The following is a 20,040-nucleotide window of genomic DNA, read 5'->3' as shown; positions in this document are numbered from 1 at the left end:
TTGAAGAACCATGATAAGTTGATTATCAAGGTGTCTAGCAAAATTCGGCCCAAAGAACCATGATAAATTGGTTATCAAGGTGTTCGGCAAAATCTGGCCCGAAGAACCATGATAGCACTTTCTCCAACACATTTTGGTGTTAGGAGATATCTCAACTATTGACAAAGTCGTCACCTTACAATAGTTACCTTTTGGTTGATACGTTCGTTATCATGACTGCCAACACTTTGGGACAACAACTTAATGAAATTTGTCATGATAGCAAGTCTACCAATTATAATCACCTTATAATGGTTGCCTTCTGTTTATATATGTCAATGAAAGATCATCACCTTTCATTACGTATCATATGTGAAATAGTAACCACCATGAACCAGGTCAAAGGGTGGTACAAAGTCTTTCACCTCAATTCTATCTCATAGAGAAGAATATATTACAATAAATTTCACTTAGAACTTCTCCTCATAGAGAAGATATCATTTACAAAGGATTGCATTTCAAAATTCTCCCTCTAAACATCGATCCTGGGAAGTTAGGTCCTCTACTTACTTCCTTAGAAACTCCTTTCACCCAAGGATGCCTACTGCACTCACTCTAAATTTGATATCAATCTTAAGATTTTCTAGCGATAAGTCAAAACTTCCTCATGATGCACTCAACGGTAAGCCCATTAAAATCATGCAATCACACACATGTATTTCTAGACTCCCTCTAAGTATCAATCTTCTAAGCTCCTACATTGCCTTAGAAGAAGTGTCATACTCCCTCTTAATCCATCTTTATCTATCTTGATCATCAACATCTTTAGAGCTCTATCATAAGATTGTCTGCACAATATTTCGTAGCATGTGTAAAGTACCAACTTTCTTTTCCTAGAAGAACATCCTTAAACATAATGGAAAAGATCAAGGCAAATAACTCTTATAGTATGTATATAAAACAAGAGACTAAATAAATGTGTTACTCAAAGATAATTAAACTTATTTGCACACCAACATCCTTGATACATGTTCCAATGGAGATCCATATGCATTAAATCAAAAAATGCCTCAAATGGGAATGAAACATTGATTAAGGTAATTTTTTACCCCCCCACAATGTAACACTCCCACATACTTCATTTTATCAATCAATTTAGCCATCAAATGGTCTAGTTCAATAGCTTTGAAAAGAACACTGTTTCCACTTGTAGATGAATATCCATAATTACATTCCTATTCAATCCTCTCCAGATGATCCTTGTGTTCCTGCTCTGATTCTAGATCCATGCTCCAACTTTGATTTACCATGCTTTGATTGTTGTATATAGTTTACTAAACATCGAGAGTCATATGATGTATGATTGTTGAGAACATCTCAACATCACTCTAAATACGGTTTCTTGTACTAAAAACTATCACTTAGGCACCCTCAACTCTATTCACATTTCGACTTGTATGACATGAGTATTTTCTTCACACGTCTTAGCACAGTCTTACCACAGTCCATACCTTATGCACACCATTATTTTTTATTTTATTTATTAAAATTTGATTACAATATAGAATGCCTCGAGGTTTATTTCAGATTTTAGGAAGTCACTGAAGCAAAATGAGAGGTATTGGATTGGTAAAAATGTGAATTGACAAATTATATATTAATTAATATAATGTCTTAGCAGGGGAAATACTGCCATCCTAAATAATGGGCAATTGCTAACACAATTAGAAAATAGAGAAGATTGTACAACAAACAACACAAATATTAGAAGATCAAGATTTAACATTTCTACTATCCGATCCTTCCAATATTATGACCAACCATCTAATCAACACTATTGGGAACTGATGCGAGACTAACATTAAAGAATTTAAGATATGACTCACATAAGGACAAGGAGAAACCATTGAACAATTTTATGGAAGAATGCGAAAAAGAGGAGACTACTAGTATTGCATTAAACTGACTTATATTGACAAATCTGTGATCTACACATTACACTCTGCTCACACTCACACCCGTGAAATAAGATAAGAGAGGAGAAAGCATCTCCAATGCAAGGATCAGAAAAATAAAATCCAGAGGACCAATTTTACGGACTGATGTTTTGTTCCAGAGAAATACTTGGCTTCACTAATGTTAATTCTTAAGCTCACAACTCAACCCGAATTGGAATTGCTGAAAGGGTTATTGGATTTGCGATTTATACTCGAATCAATCAACTCTTCCTGTGTTTCATGGATATATAGCCATTAATAATATTCTTGCTCTCGACATCTGAGTCTAGGCGTTCCATTCAGAGGCATATATGAAGTACACAAAGATTTGTGCATATGGTTTCAAGTAAATGCAAGATTTAGCATTTGATTCTAGAGACATTTCACCAACATAAGATGGGCTTATAAAAATAAAGGATATTAAACATGAAATTAAAAAATGCTGTACTAATATGGACAATAGAAGCACAGGGCATCGAATGTCGATTGCACACATGGAACTGCATGTTGATTGATGTCATGCCACCATAGATGGAAATAAATGGTTTACAAAAGCATGTGATATCCGTTGGAATTGACCCATTAATGGTGTTGCAGAAAAAAAAAATCAACATATAACATCATGCTAAATTATAATCGGCGGCAGAAATGGGAAGATATGAATTGCCATCACATATTTATAGGATATGTGCCTCCCAATAATGGTGCAATCAATGAACAAGCGGATGGGTCAATGGATTACATGTCGAGTCAGCCAACTAATATTTGGACATGCCACTCTTATTGTGGATAAGACACCCAATGGGAAAAAATTCCCACTAATTATTATCGAAGGTCCTCGAAGGAATCATCATTGAAGTTTATATCATTTATAAAAGGAAAAATTTAAAAATCATAAACAAGGAAATCCATGTTTGGAAAATTGAAAATCATTGAAGAAGGAAGTGGAAAATAAATCAGCGATGGGAAGGTGAAAATCATTAATTCCTAGATAACAGGAATCAACAAAGAATTCATGGCATTGGGAAATGAACCATAATAATTGCTGACATTTACAATGCGTCAAGGTTTATTTCATCGTATGTTGAACATGTTCTTTCGGTTGCATATATCCCATTCTCTTATCGCTTTCCAAGATTATGTCGACTATGTTTCCTCTTGCATCTTTGATTGGTGTATGCATGCTCCACTTCCTTTCGTATCTATTTCTTTAATGTGGCTTTAATGGTAATACCCTAAGTTATTCCTCATTCAATATAGATAATGCTTCCTGATTATTGTAACCCGAATGACAATCACTACTCTGTAAGTTTTTTATTTTTAAATCTATGATGCTTATTTGCACGATAATTGATGGATTGGGTTCCAATAACATTGAACTCACTCCAAACATAGCCTATATATTGTCGGCGTACAATATGAAACCATTCATGCTATGTGCCAATAGTATGTTTCATGGCAGTGTTAATTTCTTATTTGAATTTTGATTCTCTTGTCTCTCCCTTGCTCGGCATGTCAATGTTTTGCTTCTTGAAAACAAGTTCTTTCTTTACATTCACAGTTTGCCTCTGATACCATGCTAAGTAACATGGATCGGTTTCTGCAAATGTAATTGTATTGCCATTGTTATAGATATGTTCCAAATGCATATCCCAATCTCTTATAAATATAAGAGTAGGAGACATGTCTCTATGATTAATCATTATTAGTTGAATATATTTTCAATATAAATCACAATATAACATATGTATTATATATAATATATATATCTATAATATGTGTGTGTGTGTGTGTGTGTGTGTATCAACATTGATCTTAAGACTAAATCAATCCGACTATAGCTATAATCTTAACATCAACTTTGCCCCTGACCATGTCAAAATTAAGCTGGGTGTAGGTAGAACAATTTTGTGATCAATGACCCTTTCACATATTCGTTTTGGGCGCCGCTTAGGTGAATAATTCATTCACTATTGGTACCTAGTGTGGGAGTTCGAATTGGTGCCGTGATAATGAATAGAGGTTGCAGCTCCTTCCAAACTTACGGCTCCTCCCAATTATCAGGGCCCTCTGCAAATGCTATGCCTAGAGGGATGTCATTATCATAATTGGACCTAGGTGCTATGATTCCATGTCATCTCAAGAAACCTCACTGCTATGCAATACTCTACAACATCATTGATGGTGCACGATAATAAACAGGCACGGATAATAGATGCTCTCCTCATAGACAAGGTTCTTCACATATATGCCAGGTCATAAAGAAATGACTTAGGCATCATCGCATCATCAATCTTTCCTACAGCCACGATTAGGTGAATAATTCCTTCACTATCGATACCTAGTGTGGGAGTTTGAATTGACGCCGTGATAATGAATAGAGGTTGCAGCTCCTTCCAAACTTACGGCTCCTCCCAACTATCAAGGCCCTTTGCAAACGCTATGCCTAGAGGGATTTCATTATCATAACTGGACCTAGGTGCTATGATTCCATGTCGTCTCAGGGAAACTCATTGCTGTTCAATACTCTACAACATCATTGATGGTGCACAATAATAAACAGGCACAGATAATAGATGCTCTCCTCATAGACAAGGTTCTTCACATAGACGCCAGGTCATCAAGAAATGACTCAGGCATCATCGCATCATCAATCTTTCCTACAGCCACGATAACCATAGTATGCACGGATGATGATTTGTGCAATCACCATTTGGTAGACTATCTTTTGCAGACCTGTATAAAGTAGAAAATCAATTCTCCAAGAATTTACGTTGATGACAATATTGAGTGCCAGAATAACAATCGCAATCATAGTTTTGCTTTTGCGATAGTTGCTAGTTCATGCACGTCTGTCTTAATTTTATTTTAACTGCAAGCTTTCCTGAATATGAATGGTTCATCCTATGATTGTCATGAGAAATGGATCATTATTTCTGTCGTAAAACTCTAATATGCACAAGTTGGAGAATAGCATCACTGAATTTACAAATGGCATCTATAGATTTGAATAACAACTCTTCCGGTTCTGATATTTCATATCGCTGCTTGTATAATTTCAAACATATTTATTTCATCTACAGGTTTACTTTTAGCTTTTTCTTTGAACATATCAAAGCTCTTTATAGATAACGATTTTCTTCTGGATGTTATACATATGAGGTTTAGACCTGAAGATCTAATGTTGTTTCTGCAGTTGTCTACTCATGTTTACTTCAACCAGGAATACACTAAGATTGATGTCTTTCCAAGTTGCTATTATTTCATCAACTGATGTCTAATTGATCCAAGGATTTCCATTCATTTCAGAACTCTTGGTCTGATATTAATGATGGTCATAATTCTGACAATAAACATTCTACCAATCCTGTGCATATTGATTTGACATCAATGATGAACTTCTCACAACATTTTGACATCAATCTCAACTACCCATCAATTATATATTTCTGCAACCATTATTGAGCATGTTAAATATACCACATGACCCACTGATCTGTACTCATCATGTTAATTGCTGTCAAAATTATTTTCTTTTTGCTAAAATAACCATTTGGAAGTGTCTTCAGCACTCCTATTTGTTTTAAGCTTTTCATCGTTTTGTATAATAGAATATTGTTTGTTTAATTACTCTTTCAATATTATTATTGCAATTACTTAACCCTCTGATGTTTCTACTGTATGATGACTTTTTGTATATTGTTCCAATATAAGTAGTGGGTAAGATCTGAAGATTCTCCTTGTGCCATGGTATTTGAGACTCTAAATTTTGCCAAATTTTAGAGTTCCATCACGTTGCATGGGAACATGGGCTAAGGTTGTGCTTGTAGGAAAAAGACGGAGCAGAATCAAAAAATTGTGAAACAAACATGGGCCTCAGATGCAAGAGAAATAATGCTAGTTCAGAAGATAAATGGCACCAAGAAATGTCACAAGCAGGAGAAGAAACAGTGGACAGATTAGAAACCCTCAAAATTGCAATAATAAACTTGTGATCTGCAAACAAAACCCACACAACTTGAAGGCTCAAATGCAGGTATAAAAACCAAGAACAAGCAGCAGGATTTTGTTTGAAAAACAGCCTCGACTTGCAAAAAAATCGGCACAATTCCATAGAAAAATAAACCTGCAATTTGAAAAAATCCAAGCCCTAAAAATGTCCACAAAAATACTAAGAGAATGAAGTGCATGAAATAGAAAACATGGGAGGCAATGAACAGTGCAAAAAAAAAGAGGCAGTGAACAGTGCACAAACAAGAAAGAAGCGATGCAAGTTCGCACAAAATGAAGAGAAAAACACATGATCTCCAAAAAGAACTGTGACAGAAATGCCACCCAAAAAAAATGTCTCACAAGAAACTCCTTCAAAATGCACTAACGATATTTTGCATTAAAAAAACAATCAAGAATTTCTAGAAAAAAATTCAGGCCATGAATTTTTAAAATAATAAAATCACCAAACTTTATAAAACCCTTATTGACCCTCTCTGATACCATGATAATATAAAATATATGTACAATAAAGACAAAAGGCTCTATTAATATGAGTCACGTAGTGGTGTTTCTCAATGAAACACTCATTGACAGAAGACAGATTAGAAACTAAATAAGATGACCATTAAAGAATTTAAGAAACATTACAATATTTTAATTAAACCCACAAAGTTTCAGCAACAAGATTTAGGTGAGTTCCAACATGTAAAGAAGCTAAGCGGCCAATTTCATTAAAGTACATACTTGTTCCATGCAAAAAGCTTGTGATGTGCAGAAATTCTCTAGAGGGAAATGCAGAACAGACACCAAAAAAAAATGATTTTCTTGCTTTATAAGCCTTATCTGCTCAAGATAAAATAGGAAACTACCATTTGAGCATTGATGAACAATTTGGAAGGATTTCATAGTGGATTTACAAGAGGTGCTATACATGGACCCCCACCAGAATCATTTGATTTATTGTGTAACTGTATTTTGCATATATATATATATATGCAAGAAATTTAAGTATTTTTTCCAGTGAAACCAGGGGACTTGCACCCCCCCTCCAAAAAAAATGCGAGGTATCTGTGCCTGCATCAGGTACCTGGAGTACCCGAGTACCCCCACCTCCACCATTCCTCAACCAAGCCGCTGCCGGGACAGGTACTTCAATTTCTATCTTAACTCTGATTTTTGAATGTTACTATTGGGTAGTATGTTACTATGTTGAGTGTTCAATGGTTTTGGTTCATGTTGCAATTTTTCTATATTCAAGTATTTCAATTTGGTATGTTACATTAAAACATCATTTCATACCTAGCATTTCAAGTTCTATATGTATATTATATAACACCCCCTGTCCAGAAACTCGTCCCGACGTACCCCAGCACTTGTGTTACACTACTTTTTTCAGTTGTTGAATTTTGCTTACTCCAAGAAAATTTGATCTACTGAATCTGAGTCTAAGTGGAATATGTGAAACACGAGCTTAGACCACAGTGCCTAGAGAATATGTTACAACTATTCATCCAAGCCTCTTGCATCGTATGAGATTGCAATTCTTTTAAATTATATAAAGCAGCTTCAAGCAAACTCCAAGCTCGCAGCTGCTGGTGGATATACATAATAGCACAAACACACCTTCTAACAGATGTAAAATTACATTACCCAAGCTATGAATCCTGAAGATATAAGATAATTGCATGTTAGGTGTATTAGTAGGATTTAACAGTCCATAATATTAGCATACAAATTCAGGAAAATACTGTTGTAATAAAATTTAAATCAAGATCAGGTGTAGGTTGTGTTCAAGATTGAAGCTGCGATAGAGATCTTTATCTCTGAAAATATGGACGTTACTACCGTTATTGTCACCTTCATCTGAAAAGGACACCTATGTTTAATTTGTAATATCAAATGTAATGACATGTGACATTTGACATGCATTGAGGAATGAAAAGACGTAGAGTTGTATTTAAAATAAAGAGTTATATGATGGGAAATTCAAGAGACCTTCGGTTGTAATGTGAAGAGTCTCTCTACAAGTTATATATATCGCATCAAGCGAAAGATATTGTACACTTGAATTTATGATCAATAAAATAATATTTTGTTGTGTGGTTGAGTTTTTCCCTTCATTCTAGAAGGGTTTTCCCAAAGTATTTCTGGTGTCGATGTTTTCTGTTTCAATTATTCCTTATTGCTGTTTATCATTGATTTTCGGGCTCAAAATCTAACATGGTATCAGAGCCAGACTCTGATAATAGCAATTTAGCTCTTGATTTGCAAGTTGTTGTAGAGGATTTATATTACTTTTATATGCTTTCACCTCGGGATGTGGTTCTGGGCTTCATGCAATCATGTCTTCTGGACCATCGCGATGCTCAGATACGTTTTTTATTATTTTTTTACTCTTGTCGTGTCTTAAAAAATTGTAGGGCATGTCTTATTTGGAAACACATCAGAATTCTCTTTTCTTCCATTTTCGTAGATGTCTATATTGTTCATTGAGAGTTGCAAGTTTGATTTTATCTCCATGTTTCGTGATTGCCGAATGAGGAAGCGGATTTAATCTTTTTCATTTGAAAAGTCTTTTGAGTCCAGGGACATTTTTATTTCCATCTTCAATTTTATTTTCTTTTGGATGGCTATGTTTTATTTCGGGACTGACAGGAGTAAATGATTTTTAGGTCAGTGGATATCTTTAAATTCCTTTCGCAGGTCCCTTACAACCCCCTTGTGCAGGCATGGCATCTTCCTCAGTAACATCCAAAATCATGCTAGCGTGGCACCTACCCAGCTACTGTTATAAGTCATGTTGGTGTACCTCTCTTTGTGCTTATTATTGTTGGTTAAGGAAAGCGGCAAGATGAACAGACACTTAACGTGGTCTGAGGTGGCATCAGTTATGAAGATGAAAGACCAGAGATGTCGGGTTTGAGACAAGAAAGAAATTTCTTTCTGGAAATTGTTTTTTTGCATTCTCCGCCTTTTGTCTTTTTTGATAGCAGGCTCGTTTAATTTCGAGAAATAGAAAAGAGGACGCAAATGATGAAGGGTTTGCAGCCCGTGAACGATTCATGATTGGAGTTCTGACTATCAGATTAATTATTCCAGTCTAACATCATTGCCTCCAACAGTAGTGACTGTCTCTGGAAGGACAACAAGCTATCTGTTCAAGTAGGTTGAGTGTGAGGATTTGAGAGGAGAAGATGATGCATATCTATTGGCGTAGATTAAAGGTGCTACTCTGGGAGATGCATTAGCAGACCATGCGTCATCGTGTATAGACAAGAAAGGTGATTGAAGTGGTGAACTTTGTGACAAGTCATGCAAAGGATGCGGAGACAAATATTGTAGATGGAATTCCAAAGGTATGCGAGGGGTGTTTACATTGTTAAGGCATTTTCAATCTCATAACCGATGTCACTGTCTTCGCAGCCATCATGGCATAACCGTCCATGTGTTGAAATATGGGTCTTCAGTTTCCGTAAGATGAAAACTGATTCTTGGAGCCAACATTGAATTCTTTTTATGCAATCGGAAGGGGAGATAAGATTACCGCATGGTTGAGTCTTCAGATTATTAGAATCAGATTTGTTAGGAAAAGTCGACAGATGGTCGTTTTATCTCATTCGTACCTAACAGTGCATGTAGAATTTTTTTTTCTCTCGTGGTCAGAGTCCTCATTCTATATGCAAAATGATTTGCAATCAAGCAAGCCTTTCTTGGAGTTGTTCCTGTTACATCTTGATTATTTGGTAACATATTTGCTCATATTCACTAAAAATGGGATTGAGGAACAACTTATATTCATGGTAAGTAAAACAAAATAGATGTGAGATTAACTGTTGATTATCAGAGCCTAGAAGAAATTGACATCACTTGCTAGCAATCTATTTTTCTCTTGGTTTTTGGGTGTTGCTTCTAATCTCAGTGCCGAAAAATCTATGATGGGTGTGTGCTTCCAGCGTGAAGTATTGTGCCTGTTCAGAATCATACCTGAGTCTATAATATTTAGCAGGAGTGTCTTCATGTTTTAGGCGGGAACAGGTTACTATTGTTTTGTGTCAGATTTTTATGTGAGAATTTAATGTGTGTTGACGTTTCTTGATACTAATTGTATTTGCCTGAACAAAATCAGGGATTTTGGATGCAATCCAATCATTTTTTTCAGAGACTTGGCACATTCAAGATGACTCTGTGTGTTTAAACAGTATTAAATAAGATAAAATTTTATGACGTTGCAGGAGGATGGACTGGCACCAGAATAGAAATAAGTACTCTATATTTTATGTAGTTGTAAATAGTGTTTTCCTTTCAGTATTCATCTCCCAATATGATAGATTCGTTTACTAATATCTCTTTGTTGCAGGATGCAACAAGAAAAGCAATGATTAAGAGGGAGACGTTTTAACTTCAAAGGGAAGCTTCATAATTAAGAGGGAGTGCTTATGGAATCCTCATTATTCTCATATATGTTTGTAATACTTATGGTATTTGTAAAATTTGAGACTTAAATGGAACAAGGTCTTATTTTGTTATGCTTATTTCTATTCTTGTGTGAATAAATGGGATTGTAGGATCAACTACGATAACTCTTTGACTATGCCATAGTGAACATCATGCTGAGAGAGTCCATAATTTCATCACGTTGAGAGATTCTATGATGGGAGTTGGATTTCATGTTGAGAGATTCCATGACAGTTCACATTGTGAGATTCTGTGATTAAAGGCTTAGCTATGAGTCTTACAAATCTGTCATGTTGAGTGATTCCATGATAATTGACAATGAGGTAAATTGTTCTCTTATTGTCATGTTGAGAGATTCCATGAAAACTGTTGTGTTTTCTGCAGGGTTTTTATGTTGACTGATTCCAAAAAATTTATAGGATCCATGTGATTAGATTTGATCATTGACAATTTGGTTCCAGTCTTGTGTGATTGATCAGTTAAAGATCTCTCTCTGGCTAAGAGGGAGTGTTGAAGATTGTAGCTGCGATAGAGATCTTTATCTCTGAAAATATGGAAGTTATTACCATTATTGTCACCTTCAGCCGAAAAGGACACCTATGTTTAATTTGTAATATTAAATGTACCGACATGTGTCATTCAACATGCATTGAGGAATGAAAATATGTAAAGTTGTATTTAGAATAAAGAATTATATTGTAGAAAATTCAAGAGACCTTTGGTTGTAATGTGAAGAGTCTCTCTACGAGTTGTATATATCACATCAAGCGAAAGGCGTTGTACACTTGAATTTTATGATCAATAAAATGATATTTTGTTGTGTGGCTAGATTTTTCCCTTCATTCTAGAAGGGTTTTCCCACAGTATTTCTGGTGTTGACATTTTCTGTTTCAGTTATTCCTTATTTCTGTTTATCATTGATTTTTTAGCTCAAAATCTAACAAGTTGTTTATACACACCACTTCTATCCTCAAAACAACCAAATGTAAATACAACCAGCCAGCTTTGGAACAAATCATAAAGCAAAATCAATATATATACACAGTGAAACTCTAATGAAAAGCTTACCGATGCAAGAAGTTGCCTTGTCTTTGCATCCCATATGCGTAAATAGCGATCTAATCCTGCATAAATGAATAAAAATTGTAAATTTCCCAAGAAATGGCTAATATTATCACAATCTGCACTTACTTTAAGGCAATTGTCACAAGTCATCATGGAAGATCCAAGTAGAACCAACAATATTAAACCAGACTTGGAAACAGAAATACAATTATCTGCCAATAAGAAATGACTAATTACTATTGTTTAGGTTACAGCATGTGATTTTACCACTAAGTTGTCAAAATTAAGAATTAAATCCTCAAATTCTAAAATTGTAGCTAAAATAAAACTCGTAACTTACAAGAAAAACTCTCTAAATCCCCCGAAAGATGAAGCATCTGTTTGCAAACAATACTATAGAAAATGCCAAAAGATCGAAGTCCCCAGAAGCAGAAATACAAACAAGAAGTTAGATCCACATGATTTATCATATCACCTAAAATGTAGGAAGCATCAAAATCATTGTAATGAACCAAAAATTAGAGAAACAATGGAATTCTATTATATATCCAGGTCCCTAACCAAACCCACAAAAAACTTATATCAAGAACTAAACCAGGAGACATATCAAACCCAAATGAACACAATAGTGAGGGCATATCAAAGTTCAATAACATAATTTGATAGTAAATTGTTATCCAGATCATCTTGTTAAAAGTCTTTTGATATTCTATTGAGCCCATTCACATGTAGTGAAGCATTATAGTGGGATTTAAACTTACTTAGGGTTTTATCAACATCCAATTTTGTTTGTAGGTTAAATATTAGGGTTTTAGGATCTTATATGTTTCTTATATTGTAATAAGCCATAATGCCTTTCTTATATTAATTCTACATATTTTAATTTATTGATTCGAAAAGGGAAAATAAATTAACAGCATTCAAATCTAAAAATGTGAAAATCAAGCATTTTTTGAAAGGTTTGAAGGAGTCTTAAAGCTTGGTTAACAGTTAACCCTAGCTTATATCACAAGGAGCATGGGATGCTAATCACAGACCACCATGAGAAGCACTACCCCTCAACCTTGTTGGGGGCACTAACCCTCCACTCCCATAAAGTGCAATGCCCCTCAACCATGCTAGGAGCTACTATACTAAATCCCTACTCTCACTTTTATTCTCTATATATCAATATCTTTAAAATTTCATTATAAGCAGGAAAAAAAGCTCTCTTTATGTACGTTTTATTGTTCATTTTATTTCTTGATTTTTCAAAAAAATTGAGAAAAAAATATACTTTTGATTTGCCAAGTTTTCCGCAAAAGATTTGTGCTGCTATGGAGTAAACTGACTATTCATGTTGACTTAATGAATTAAAAAGATTAGTTTACAGACACCTTGGGTGACTAAAACTAATCATAAGTTCATAAAATCTGTAAGAAGACACCTTGTTTGGTACTGGAAATTTTCCTCCTATTCTCTTGACTTCAGTCAGCAGACATAATGTCAAACAGTACGCATACCTCCATAAATGTAAGATTTGCTTGTAAGGATAAATGTTTTTTATTAGCAAACTCTTAGCCAGCATCACCCAATCAGGGTTAGTGTATCACCATGTCCTCATAGACTAACAAGATGGACAGAGGATCCATGTCAGATACTCTCAAGGTTCAAATAGCATAATCGACTGGGTTAGTAGGTATCAGAGCATAATTTCTGACATTCAAAAAAAGGCTGTTAACTTAAAAATATTTTCAACTTCAATCATGGAAATCCAATGTGAACTTAATGATACAAGTCACCTAATATCTTAGAGAGTACAGACACCTTATGTAAGAGAAAGTGGATTTGGAAATGATAAAAATAAGTGACTTGGATAACCTTTGAAGAGAGAGAGAAAAGTGACTTTACAATACAAAGAGAAAAGTCAAACCATTTAACTTGGGGACAACTCCAAAGAAGTTGAAAATAATTAATAAATAGAATTAAATCAGATTTACATGAGAATACTTAAAAAGGTGTTGGATAAAGGGGGAAGAAACCCAAATTAGGACACAAGAATAGAAGGCTTATAAAGGCAACTTGAAGTCATTTTAGGGTTATTATGTTTTGTTGAATATTTTTTCTTTGCCTCTTGTGAGGGGCGTAGTTGAGTCAGGTTTGGAACAACTTGTGGAAATGAAAACCTTCATAAATCATGGCACGGTGTGTGAGGAAATCTTACGTTAAGGGTTTCATTAGAGTAGTAATTTTTGAGAGAGCCGCCTGCTTGGCTAGCCACACCTTTCTTGGCTTCATCTTGAAGTTGACGAAGCCCTTTTACTGCTGTTCAATGTTGATCTAAAACAGTTTCTGCATTCTCAATGATTTGGAGCAAGGGCTTCAGTAGTTTTCAGTGACCGAAGTGTTATTAACAGCAAAAATCAGATTTAGATCAATTCATACAGGTCACTAAAGGTGTGTTGTTTCTAGCCCAAGTTGCCTGGGTTTTGGTGTCTACAATTGCACTTCTTGAGCAGCCAAATCAGACGACCCTATTGAAAGGGTTTTTAAGTTGGAAAGGATGGATTTATTGTTGCCGCAATAAGTTTCCCGAGTGACCTATGTGGTTGCCACTTTGTGTTTCAGACCTGCAATCAACTGCTTTGGAAAGAGCTGTTTTCTGGGTATGCCTAAATGAAATACGTAAAACATTTTACTAAATTGGGTTATTAATCTTTCATCAAGTTTTGAAGTTACACTTCTGTAGTAAAATCTGGAATTTATTGCTGTATGAGGTCATTTCGTGATTTCACTTATTAATGACATTTCTAGTTGACAAGACTTTTCTGCATATTATTAAAGAATTCAATAACTGAAATCTGTACTAGGCATTTCATCCACTAATTTGCTCTAAAAGGGATATTTACATTTCACATTGTTCTGAGCTGTTACAGTTTGTATACCATTAAGTTCAGAGATAAAGGAAATGGAATCAAGAATGGTCACAAGAGCACCAATGACATTATATGCTTTCCATGCCAAATCTGATAAAGTTTTGAGGAGTCAATGATGGCACTGAAAATGTTTGTTTGCAGCCAAAGCCTCTGTTAATGCTTACAAATATAAATTTTAGAGTCTGCATAAGTTGTAACGCAGCAGAATTGGAGTTTCCAAATACATACATATGACTACAATTATGTTCCCTATGCCATTGACTTAACATCCTTTTCAGCGACAATAAGTGTAGTGTCGTAAAATTGCACAAAGTGTAATTTGACTAATGCTCCTAAGCCAAAAAAAAATCCAAGTAAGCCTCCATGTCCCTGTCTCCCTTATCCTTTTCCACCAAAATTCTTGACAATGACAATGCAACATGGTCTCTGCGGGATGCATGAGCACCACAAAAACATCCATGCAACACACACTCGTCCTGCAAATCTTCAGACATGCAATGAGTTGCTAAGACATTACGACTGCCACCTTTGCAATGTAGCGCCTCTTACCATCGTCCACTGACATTGAGAATCATTCTACCAACTTAAAGCTCCAGCTCTGAGCTTCATTTGCGCTATCTTGACACTTTTCACCTATTTGTGGTTTGGCTCTCTTCAACAACATTCACACACTCATTTGAGCTCACATTTGCATCTTTAAAGAGCTATTTTACAGAATCTTGGTCTTCATAACACATCAATTTCATCAGTCATCACCTTGCCTCCATTAAGTTTCAGCTTCATAAATTTAAAAGGAAATCCTTTATTGCACCTCCTTTCACTGTTTTCACCATATCAAATTATATTGATCATTTTCTTGCTAGGTCATTTTTTATTATTATCGTCTATTATCTTTCAATTATCTATCACCAATTATCCAACTGCTATGGAGGTGGAAATGCCAAAGCAAGGACTTGTCTGAGGAAAATCTCCAAACAACCCCATCACTTCCCTTTTTCTGTGTATGTAGATCTTCAAGGAGGAAGAGGAGCAAATCATGGGATCCTTGAAACCTTCTTTATTGTGAGAATATTTCTCTCCTTTCTCCTTCTATTTTTGTCATCTCTACCACATAGTTCCATAACTAACTTTCTGTTATCAGTTTAGTCTGTTTTTTGTTAGTTTAGCTATTATTTCAACTTATTTCCTACCCTCTGTACGCTATCGTAATAGAATGGAAGTGTGCCTATCATCCCTAACAACCCTTGGTGTCTAAGGCAATGATCTTGTAGAGCCTGCCAATTAATCCTAACAATTGGCTATAGTCAAAACATTTCTATCTATTTGGGGAATCCACTACTTGGTGGGCAATGATCATATTATACCTAGTCAATGCGGGCTCATACAATCGTATTTGATTTGTCACCTTATTCCAACATGGCACGTCAAGCGTTGGATGAGTAGAACATGTCTTAGGTAATATGCCCGATGCATATAAAATCCCCGCAGATCTTTATCAACCAATACAAAGGTCACCATTAAGATCACGAGGATGATGCCCGATAGAATACCATTAATGTTTACCGTACAGGGTAAAGAAACTTAACGCATGTAGTATAGCACAATACAACACAGAATAGATACTTTATTCATATATGCAATATGCACTCAATGCTTATAGTCCAAATACCATGATTACAACGATGATTACAATTCCATTCCGGATGGTGTACATATCCCTTCCCAAAGGGGTGACTCAAGCATCACACGCCCGTTTGGATACTATTCTACCCGTCGGCTACACTAAAAATTTTACCGACAACAATTAATATTCAATGTTCTTGACAACTATTTGAAGGTGAATGTAATATATAAAACTTTGATTTATAATTATAATTATACATTAGAGAACATAATAGATATAAAATATTATGAGATTATATATATATATATATATATATATATATATATATATATATAATATTTAATCAAGGATTTGACCTTTATGTTTTCACCTTATGTTTTATCCAATGGAAGCAATAAAACACTAACAAAAACTTCTATTTTTCCTCATGTTCTATTTGTTATCTAATGAATTTCAACATTTCTGTACAAAGCAAAGTGTTCAGAACATTTAGGCCATCCTTCCATGTTGACCCATTTTTTTCGTTTTTTTTGTGTTTATACGCTCTTCTTTGAATTTGAAACATGTCGACCCTGATGAAATGTTCATAACCACTCTTATATCATATATCTTTATCACTCTTATGGGTTATGACGCCAATAATCGGATCGCCTTGTCCTTTGCTTGCTTGTCTAGATGTTCTTGATATCATGTGTCACCTATTGTAGGGTGACATTCCATGGAAACATCTCATTTGTTGACATGCCACAATGTCTCTTTCTCTCCTTAAAACCTCTCATGTTCCCCTCTACGAACATTGGTCCATTCTAAGGAGGGTGCTTGTATGTCTTATTATAATATGATTGTCTCTATATCGCAAGTTTTTATTTTTTGTCTTTGTGGGTGTCCATCCACTTATCTGTCAAATATTTTGCCCTATCCTGCGACCATCTGAATAAGTAGTGATCAAACTTACGCAGTTTTAAACTTCATTTAATGCAGATACTTCATGTTGAAATAATCAAAAACAGAATATAGAAGAAGTACAAAATGACATCAACAATGCACAACTATATAACATGACAACCCAATACAGGAGAAAACCACGGTGAGAAGTGTTGCTAGGATCTACTGTCCTAATCCAGCCTCACGAATCTTCTGTCGAATTACACGGGCTTCAACCCTAAGGAGCAACAACCCCTTCTTTGGACCAACAACTCTTTCAACTTGAGCACCTACTCAATCAATCTGGACATTAATCCAGTTACACTTTCAGTATTTTGGATTTGAGAATCAGTTTACATTTACAAAGCACTTCCAGAGAACATTACTATGGATATATTTCTGTAGCAACTCTGAGGATAAACAGTACAAACTGAAATATATGAATTTTCCTGATAAACTGAATCAGAAATATAAAGTCAACACTGTTTTAACCAGCAGATTCTTTCATTAGTTGACAGAAGAAAGCCTGATAGTATAACCTTTCGTTAAACAGTTCACTGAATCTTGTATATGACGAATAATCCAAAACTATATTACTGAAAACATAAACACTGGATTAGTTATCAGATGCACAAATTCAAACCTTACTACTGTTTCAGAATGTACTTCAAACAAGTATCTCTGCTTTCTGCTACTGTGACAGATCTCCAAATTCTGACTTGCTGAAAGTTATTTGCTGATTACGCATATCACATCAATTTAAACCTTTTGATGTTTCACTCGCAGATCTGCTGTTCCAACTTTCAGCTTTCAGCATCTCAAAACACTCCAGAGACGATCTTCAAGACATGCAACTCATTTCATTTTTCTCAAAACTCCATCAGCCAAGGATTTCAACAATTTTCATTGACAATTCACCATCTCCCAATCAAATTTGACACATAATATATAGACCTGTTTGGTTTCAACTTCCATTGGGTATACCAACCATATCATTAGTTAATTAAAACACATACATTTGTATACTTTAAACAATTTCTACTGACTTCCTGTTAGCCCGATAATATGGGTATTACATGACTCATTAGTATCATATGGTACTCAGTGCCCTGTCATCCACATACTCATTGATGCAGGGGCATCCGAGGGTCAAGGCTGTTGACTCAAATGTGGCTTTTGGTCGAGATTTACTTCCAAGGGTCATAACTTTTCACTCGGATGTGGGTTTTGGCTGAAATTTTACAGACAGTTGCATGAGGAAGAGTTATTTGGATTGCCGATGGAGCTCAGCTCGATAGGTGGCCATTTCAACATTTTTCCAAGAGCCTGAAATATCGTCTTGACCTCCAAAATTAGATTTTTGTGCTTTTTTAAAGTTTTTTAGAAAGTTGTTTTTGTATCAAATTCGAAATCGTATTTTTAATTTTGTTGATTAGTTGGCAATTCATCTTGCCTTAGTTGGGGGCTTTTCTTGGAAAAAAATCGGGATTCGTAGGATGGGTTTTGAAAATTACTAAAAATGGAAAAATCCGTTTTTCCCGAAAATCAACCAAATATGGTAATTTTCAAAATTGTAATAAGTAATTGTTTTCTTTCATTGTAGAAGCAGAGTAGAGTTGGGAAAATTTAATGAAGAATTCTGGAATTCTGAAACTTCTGTGTTGTGTCATTTTCTGATTTATTGTTTGAAGGGTTTGGGTTACATCATTTGGTATCAGAGCACAAAGATGGTTGGGAGAGGAAGAGGAAGAGGAGGTGTCAGCCAAAGAAAAGATTGGCGTTGGATATGCAGAGGGAGATTGAATGACTCAATGAGCGACTAGATAATCAAGGAATACAAAGAGGAAATGAATCTAATGAAGAGGGAGAAAATGTAGACGAAAGGCTGGGAAAAATAAGCTATGAAGATAGAGTTCTCAGGGCTTTAGAAGGAAGAAGTGAAGCAATAAAGATTGACGTTTCAGACTATGCTAGCAGTCTTAAGCCAGAAGAACTAATAGATTGGCTAAATGAGATGGGGAAATTTTTTGAACGAAAGCCTATGACAGAGGAAAAAAAGATGAAGTTTGCATGCACAAAATTAAAAGGACATGCAATGATATGGTGGAATCACCTCCAAAAAGAACGAACTAGAAATTAAAAGGAAAAGATTAAGACATGGATCAAGATGGAGAAGAGGCTGAGAGAAAAATTCTTACCCATTGATTATTCACAAACCCTCTTTTACAAATTCCAAAATTTGAAGCAAAACTTGTCTTCAGTGCAAGACTATACAAATGAATTCTACAAGCTATCCATGCACATACAGCATCAAGAAAATAATGAGCAGATAGCTGCTAGATACGTACTTGGCCTAAAATTCTCTATTAAAGAACTAAGCGTGCATTGTGTTAACAGTATGGAGGATTCCTACCAATTAGCTCTGAAGCCTAAAGAAAAGCAAAATAGGCAATATAACCAGAGGAATAGAGGTGGTTGAAGGGGTACCTCAACCCCATTTTGAGGAGGTTCTAATAATGGTCAGGGAGAGAGTTTTCAAGGATCTGAAAAAAATATAGACACTAGGCAAGATGCTCCGAATCAAGGAAGAGGAAGGGGATTTCAGAGAGGTTGAGGCTACAGAAGCGAAAGATGCTGGGAAAACCAGAGAAGGACTTTCACTTGTTTTAGGTGTGGAGAAGGACACAGGGCTTCCGAGTGTTCCAATTTTAACATGCAAGATAGAAATCAAGGAGGGCCATCCAAAGTGAACCTAGCCCAGGCTGACAATGAAGGATCTAAATAAGAAGTGTCCTCGAATATGGGAGAAAGTCTCATGATGAGAAGGACAATGATTATTCCAACCAAGGAGAACATAGAGGAGAAAGGCATTGATGATTCATGGCTCAGAACCAACATCTTTCGAACAAGGTGTACCTCAGGAGGAAAGGTATGTCAAGTAATTGTTGATGGAGGCAGTTGTGAGAATATGGTTTCTAAAGAAATGGTGGAGAAACTAAATCTCCAATGTGAAAAGAACCCTCGTCCTTATTGGATTGCATGGTTTAAAAAGAGAAGTGAAGCCACAATAGATAAGAGGTGCCTTGTT

The 20,040-nt window shown here is 35.4% G+C and overlaps 1 protein-coding gene across 2 annotated transcripts in view; it reads right to left on the bottom strand.

Annotated features, from left to right (window-relative positions):
* The window catches only part of LOC149548301 (Transducin/WD40 repeat-like superfamily protein), a 186,694-nt gene that overhangs the window by 68,729 nt on the left and 97,925 nt on the right, over positions 1–20,040 (bottom strand). For both annotated transcript variants that reach the window (XM_089792396.1, XM_089792395.1), the window contains exon 10: positions 11,493–11,548. In XM_089792396.1, coding sequence (XP_089648522.1) covers positions 11,493–11,548 — 56 coding nt within the window. The remainder of the gene's footprint in view (positions 1–11,492; positions 11,549–20,040) is intronic.

This window comes from Cupressus sempervirens, chromosome 7 (genome assembly GCF_028749045.1).
Source record: "Cupressus sempervirens isolate cs-2001-9-10 chromosome 7, ASM2874904v1, whole genome shotgun sequence".
NCBI classification, from domain to species: Eukaryota; Viridiplantae; Streptophyta; class Pinopsida; order Cupressales; family Cupressaceae; genus Cupressus; species Cupressus sempervirens.
The sequence above is the reverse complement of the archived record's forward strand: the minus strand, read 5'-3'. Positions and strand labels throughout refer to the sequence as shown.